This window comes from Octopus bimaculoides, chromosome 9 (assembly GCF_001194135.2).
Source record: "Octopus bimaculoides isolate UCB-OBI-ISO-001 chromosome 9, ASM119413v2, whole genome shotgun sequence".
Lineage (NCBI taxonomy): Eukaryota > Metazoa > Mollusca > Cephalopoda > Octopoda > Octopodidae > Octopus > Octopus bimaculoides.
The window spans coordinates 29,991,363-29,999,308 of record NC_068989.1 but is presented as its reverse complement, the minus strand read 5'-3'; the positions used below and the strand labels follow the sequence as shown (position 1 = coordinate 29,999,308).

At 37.1% G+C, this 7,946-nt stretch overlaps 1 protein-coding gene across 11 annotated transcripts in view; it reads left to right on the top strand.

The window, feature by feature from the left end:
• The window catches only part of LOC106875847 (coiled-coil domain-containing protein AGAP005037), an 877,187-nt gene that overhangs the window by 856,745 nt on the left and 12,496 nt on the right, over positions 1-7,946 (top strand). The window contains exon 17 of one of the 11 annotated variants that reach the window (XM_052970547.1): positions 4,236-5,431. The exons of the other annotated variants lie outside the window; for them this stretch is intronic. Coding sequence (XP_052826507.1) covers positions 4,236-4,254 — 19 coding nt within the window. The 3' untranslated portion in view covers positions 4,255-5,431. Of the gene's footprint in view, positions 1-4,235; positions 5,432-7,946 lie in introns of those variants that run through there. 11 annotated transcript variants of the gene reach the window in all.

Genomic DNA, 7,946 nt, shown 5'->3' with positions numbered 1-7,946 from the left:
AAGGTCTCAGTCGCTCGTCATTGCCTCTGTGAGGCCCAAAGTTCGAAGATCATGCTTCCCCACCTTGTCCCATGTATTTCTGGATTTACCTCTACCAGAAATTCCTTCCACAGTTAGAGATTGGCACTTTTTACACAGCTGTCCTCATCCATATGCATCACATACCAGCACAGTCATTTCTCTTGCACACCACATCTGATGCTTCTTATGCCCAACTTTTCTCTCAAGATGCTTACACTCTGTCAGACATGCACACTGACATTGCAGATCCAGCAAAGCATACTAGCTTCATTTCTTTCAAACCTACACATGTCCTTGACTGTCACGGCCCATGTTTCACTGCCATTCACACACAGGCATCATAGAATCTGCTTTTCACTCTGAGAGAGAGGCTCTTTGTTGCCAGCAGGTGTAGGAGCTCTGTGAACTTTGCCCAGCCTAATCTTATTCTCACAACTATGCTCTTGGAGCATCCACCTCTGCTACTGACTTGGTCACCTAGATAACAAAAGCTATCTACTACCTCTAGCTTACTCCACTGGCAGTTGGTGCAGTCTAGTTTCTGTACATTTTCAGTGTTTATTGTACCTGTGCATCTTCTGCACACAAAAGATATTTTCCCTGTTAATCTTCTTCTGATATTGCTGCACCTCTTATGTGTCCATAGCTTACACTGGGCACATCTTATGGAGTTTCTACCTATACCTTTTCTACAGATTGAAAACTCCTTCTCTAGTTCTGGTAGTGATTCAGCTATAAGAACAAAGTCATCAGCATAGAGGAGTTCCCAGGGACAGCCTGTCTGTTACTGCCTGGAGGAATATGATGAACAAGAGGGGGCTAAAGACCAATCCTTGGTGAACCCCTACTTGTACCCTGAATTCTTCACTGTACTCATTGCCAACCTTCACCTTAGTGGTAGCATCCCTGTACATGGCTTGTACAGCTCATACCAACCACTTGACTATCCCTAGTTTCTACAATGACTACCAGATAAGGTATTGGGGGACCCTGTCAAAGGCTTTCTCCAAGTCAACAAAAGCCAAGTACAGAGGTTTATCATTGGCTATGTATTTCTCCTGCAGTTGCCTTACCAGAAATATAGCATCAGTGGTGCTTCTCCCTGACACAAAACCTAACTGCATCTCATCTAGACTAACTCTCTCCCAAATTAGTTGGGCTATGACCCTCTCCATAACTTTCATCACCTGATCCAACAATTTGATACCTCTGTAATTATTTCTATCTAGGGCATCACATTTACCTTTGTAGCAGTTAACTATGGTACTACTACACTAGTCATTGGGTATGACTCCTTCGTGAACCACCTGATTTGCAATATGGGTGACTAGACCATAACCCACACCACCAGATATTTTAAGCATCTCAGCAGTCACTCCTGATGGGCCACAGGCTTTCCTTGTCTTCATATCCTTAATTGCTTTATCTACAAAGGTACTGTCAATTCAGATAGCTGGTCCCTCGATTGGGTCAACATTTGGCTGACTCTCCTCCTCCCATTCATTGTCTATGTTCAGCAGTCTTTCATAATGGCATTTTCAAGCCTCTTTGCAGAATCATTAAATACAAGTGCACCATCATCCATAAGGACACATTTCTCTCCTATGACATCGCAATTTTCTCTCACACACTGTCTTGTAATCCAAGACACTTCAAGTCTTTGCTCCTCATGGCGCTTCTCCTTTGGCTAAATAAACTTGTCACCTAGCTTCCCATCTGACTATCTGATTACAGCTCTCTGCTACCCCCACTCTTCCAGGCCTGTTTCTTTGCTCTAATGGCCCTGTCTACAGCATCATTCCACCACCACATCACCCTAGGTCTGGATGGGACTTAGTACCAGCCACTGATTTGGTCTGTGGCATTCAGCAAGCTGTCCCACAGGAATTCCCACTTGCCCTCTATGTCACAAGTCTGTAGCTCCTCCTCCCTAATATATATAATTTAGTTGATGTTCTCATGTACAAGTCTCTTTTGTGCTACTACTAATACATTCATTGTATTTATCTGATGGTTTAGATCACATAAATAAGATAAATGGATATACACAACTTCAATCCAATTAATCACAAGTATAGATCAATGTAGGTGTGATTAAGTTCACTTCTCAGTCATATGATTCCGGATTCAATCATACTGTATAGCACATTGGGTATGTGTCTTCCACTGAACTCTGAAGTTGACTAGTAGCTTAGGAATGGAATTTGTGTGGAAACCCATTGTGTGTGTTTTGAAGATGGGTCAACAAAAATTATGTCCACCAAATTGCAATGGCCTCCTTCTCAACTTTACCATCAGAAATAGAATAATCAAATGACTGGCTCATTAGAAACCTATAATATACATATCACAAATTAAATAGTGTTTAAAAAAATTTTTTTCACAGTCTGTTGGTCATGTTATTCTTTAAACATCAAGCCTTAATTTTTTTTTTCTTTATTATGATTAAGAATGGATTTCTGGTGTAACAGTTTTACCAACTCAGAAGCATCCTTAACTCTTTTGATAACCAATTACTCTGAGATTCTCCCTGTCCTTTTGATATAAAACTTTTTGTTTTAAAGTGTTCATCATCATCATCATCATCATCGTCGTTTAACGTCCACTTTCCATGCTAGCATGGGTTGAACGATTTGACTGAGGACTGGTGAAACCAGATGGCTACACCAGGCTCCAATCTGATTTGGCAGAGTTCCTAGAGCAGGATGCCCTTCCTAACGCCAACCACTCCGAGAGTGTAGTGGGTGCTTTTACGTGCCACCGGCATGAAGGCTAGTCAGGCGGTACTGGCAACGGCCACGTTCAAATGGTGTATTTTATGTGCCACCTGCACAGGAGCCAGTTCGGCGGCACTGGCAACGATCTCGCTCGAATGTCTTAAAATCTTTCTTCATAATTTTATTTCAGAACATTTCTGTAAGTCATGTTCTTGGAACATCAGCTTTAAAAAGAAATAAATGAGAACGTCATTTTACTGAATGCAACTAAATTCTTAGCTATTTTATAAGAAATAGAGTAATGAAAGAGTTAATACTTCATCTAAAACAATTTGTATTGATATTTTGTTACATTGATTTCAGTGAATATCTATGTGCCATTTTAACAGTTTCACTGATCCATACTGAATTTCCTTTTCATTTTTGCTGATTAGTTATTAATGTTTGCATCAATATATCTTAATAATGCCTATTTTTTAGCTAAATGGTTTGAGGCAAGTGAAGTTATGAGCATTACTCAATAATAAAATACAATGTCTATTTTAATCACCTGAACTACTTTGATAAAATGTTATATGTGTAGATTGTAGTTGTATAGCCTCAAGTCAACCCTGATCAAACAGACCTATAATAAAACATGTTCCAATAGTGACACTCTTCCCATTTTGTATATCCAACACTACATTATGTAATGTCCATCTTTCCTATTTTTAAAGACTTACAGGGTGAAATTTGGGACAGATTTGACTCGTAATTTCTACAAGTTAGTTGACCATTAGAGGTTCCTTACTCAATTTGTATGTTTATCTTATATTTGTAGAGATGCATGAGGCAAAGTATTACTCAGATTTTTTTAAACTTCAAATAAATTCTTACAAAACATCAGTAAAATGTCGATTACTTCATTGTGTTTCACTTGAAGCTGGTTTTGTGTATCAATATATCATAATAATGTCTATTTTCCACACACATACATTCATACATATACATACATTCATTGTTGTTAGAATCCTTGTATTCAAATACAATATTGGCTTTAATGGATGTTCAGATCCAATATCAAGACTGATCAAGATGAGTAAGTACTTACTGAAGCTTTATGTTGGAGTAGATTACTATCGTTGAGCCAACATGGTTGCTTAATGTACTAGAAATAGTAGTCAAATCTCCCTCAAATTACACTTTACTCTCTTAAATAAGGAAAGGACACATTTGATAATGTAATTCTATATAATGGCTGGTCAAGGTTGAAGTGCCTTTGATCATAGATTTGCTCAGTTAGGACTGAAATTGGGTTAAACAGCACTACAAGCTAACAAAACTACCAGCTTGAGTCAAAAGTATTTTGGGGTTTTTTTTTCAGTTTTCACTGATAATTTTTGGCAAATGGTATCTTCATGTTATGTCATTAATTTGATGCAATTTGTTGTCCAGTCAGTGCATTTCCAAATCGTTTATTCTTTATTTTCATATATATGTTTATTCTTTATTTTACAGCTTTGATAATGAGTGGTGAAAAAATTGCAGTTAGGGCCATTTTACGCTACCTATGGAAAAAAGGACTTTGTGCAAGGGCAGCAAGAAAAGAAATTAATGACATGGAATGCCCAAAACTGGTTTAGACATTTCAAGGAAGGTGACACCAGCCTCAAAGACAAACTAAGTTCAGGGAGGGAGACCTTCTGTTGTGGAAGATGAAGCTTGAAATGGTTGAACAACAACCAAGCTCAAGCACTCATACATTGTCAGCAAAACATGGTCTTTCACAAAGCACCATCAATCCACACCTCCATAAGCTCAGCCTTGTGAACAGATGCTGTCAAGAAACTTCACATGAAGTGATGAATGGCTAGATTCAGTGACATGTGGACATTTGCAAACAACTGCTGCAAATCCCCAAGATGCCTGTTTTTGGCATTGAATTGTAACTGGAGATGAAAAAGGAATCTATTTTCATAAGAGACATCAGTTGCTTCGTTCCAGCCAGGTTTCAAAACACATGGTTGTGTTGTCTGTTCGGTGGCATTTGAGTGGGTATTGTTCTTTGAGCTTATCCCAGATGGTCATACTGTGAACACTAACTGCAATGAGCGTATGATGCTTTGAAAGCCTGCTACTCAGCATTGGTCAAAGACATGACAGCGCCAGCACATAATGTCAATGTGACCAGGCACAAAGTTGAGGAACTTGAGGGGATGGAAGCACTGCCACGCCCTACCTACAGTCCAGATTGTACACCATCAAATTACTACCTTTTCTGAACCGTGGTTCCTTTCCTGCACTGACAGAGGTTCAACAATAGTTGAAAATGGGTGCAGAGAGTGTTTTTGTTTCTAAACCAGCCAAATGGTATTATTGTGGAATTGAGCATCTGGCACAAATACGGCAACAGACAATGGAATATGAAGGGATATATTTTGATGAATAAATGCTTTTCATATGTAATTTGTTTGGACTGTTAATTAAAGCATGAACTAAAAAAAATTCTGACTCTAATTCTTACAGTGATGACTTATACATGGTATTTATTTACATTTAAGAGGTATGGGTTATTGACAATTATGGACATAATGCAATGTCAGTGCCAATTTATGAAGTCAAGATTCAATAGTGCACACTAACAAGGTGTTATGAAAGAATAGCTATAAATCAAGCTTTATTGTAGAGGGATTGCATTGTCATCGAATGAATTTAATATTATACTCATTAGGTATTTTTATAGCATAGCAAGTATGATTTGATAAAAATATTAATATTATTCTTTTACTGCTAATAATCAGTCCATTAGATTCACTTCTGCCATATTTCTAACAATAACTTCTATTAATTCTCTCCAGGTTTTGTTACTTTTTACCCCTTTTACCTACTTGTTTTAGTCATTTGACTGTGGCCATGCTGGGGCACTGCCTTGAAGTGTTTTAGTTGAACAAATCGACCCCAGGACTTATTTTGTTGAGCCTGGTACTTATTCTATCAGTTTCTTTTGCCGAGCTGCTAAGTTACAGGGACATAAACACACCAATACTGGTTGTCAAGCAGTGGTGGAGGACAAACAAAGACACACACACACATATAAAGAAATATAAAATATATATATACACACACAAATCCACTCACGAGTAGAAGACCAAGGTGCCATACAGTGGGACTGAACCCAGAATCATGCAGTTGAGGAGCAAGCTTCTTATTACACAGCTACACCTGCACCATGCCTGTTAACTGCATTTAGAGACCCATGAGATTTTAACTCAGAGCATGTAGTTTTCAATGAAAAATAACAGCTATCTCATCCAACCAAGCTAATAGGACAGCCTCTAGATGGTCATATGTGATCTTAGAAATAGGAACCCTTAAATAGTATTTCACTATCTGAAACAAAGAAAATAATTGAATAATGTAATAATCCTATATTCCCCTTAAAATACAGAATGATCATGGTTGGAAGGCCTTTTTTCATAGTCTTGTTCAATCTAGATGAACTAGGAACAGCAACAAAAATGAGTTATAATAAAGTTGTATCATATTAAATGTATATAAACCATCATACTAAATGTATATCTGTGTATCGTTCAAAATGTATATACACCATTGAAAGGCATACTGCTGTGGTTATATTAATATTTCCATAGTTATTACATATTTTTCTCCTTCCTGAAAACCAGTAATATTCATTATTTTACTAATTCTTCATTAAAACAATATTGGTCAGCTTTCTCAAAGTCTGTAGTGTGTGTGTGAGTGTGCATGTCCATTACTTTAAATGAGTTATTGGGCCAACAAAATCATTTTCATGTAACATCAAGAACAGACCAGCACAGAGGCGCTCATACCTCTTCAGGTTATTGACTTCAACATGAGCTATAGATGGAGTGGAATTTCTCAACCAAAGCTGAATATATTTTGCAGATTCCTTACACTTTTCAACAGTATTCATGTTCTCCATCTCTCTCTTTCTTGCTCTCTTTTCTCACCATACTTTTGAATTGTGTAAGGGAATAGAAAAATATTTGATATTGATTAATATGATTAAGTTCCTTACACTGGAGTCAATGTAGTCAACTTAATCCCTTTCCTGAAACTACTGGCTTTGTGCCAAAACTTGAAACCAATATGATTAAGTTCCTTTGAAATGTTAGAATTATAGGTGCAAAGAAATGGAGAATTGCAATCTTCATAGTTTTTCTTTTTAGACATTTATTCAGTTTTTATTGCTTATTTGTTTGTTCTGTTTAACATCTATTTTTCCATGTTAACATGGAAATCCTACCTCCCTTAGGAACAAAACTGAGGCAGGATTTTGACAGCAGGATGCTCTTCTTCACACCAACTCTTACCTGTTTTTCAAGGGAGGGACTTTTTATTCCAGAGGAATTTGAAGGTACAAAGCTAGCAGAATATTATTTGTTGACAGTAAATATCAACAAATGTCACCTGTTGCTATCCAACTACAAACTATGATATCACTGTCAGAAGCTGAACAGAAAATGATGATGTCAACTATTAGTAGCTGTAATTCAGTGTAGTTTTGTAAATATTCATATTCATGCATGCACATGTAAATGTATGAACACACACACACACATGTGATAAGCTCCTTTCAGTTTATGCCAACCAAATTCCCTCACAAGATATTGATCAACATAGAGCTAAAGTAGAAGACACATGCCCATGATGCTACACAGTAGGATTGAACTCAAGCTACCAAGTCATAAAATTAGTTCATATTAATAATGATTTTTTTTCCCTTTTTTCACATAAACTTGTATGGCAGGCATGTAGAATCAACTGAATCAATCTCAGATCAGGACATACTTATTTTATGGTCTCCAAATGGATTAATGTAATATCAACCCCATCAGGATTTGAACATAGAGGGAGAAATTTAAAATTAAATACAATCAGTTTGTTACACAAGTTTCAGTCCTACTTTCCATCAGCGTTTAGAAATAATAATAATAATGAAAATGAGAATAATATTAATGTTATGGTAATATTGAAAAGTAATGTTTGTTGCCACTTCAACATGGTTGTTCCATACGGAAGAGATTACTACTATTTTTTAACCCCAGGAGAACACCTTCTCCAGCTGGAACAATTGTTATATGAGAAAGTAAATTCTCTTCCTTCATCATCATCATCATCACCACCACCACCACCACCACCACCACCACCACCACCACCATCATCATCATCATCATCATCATCATC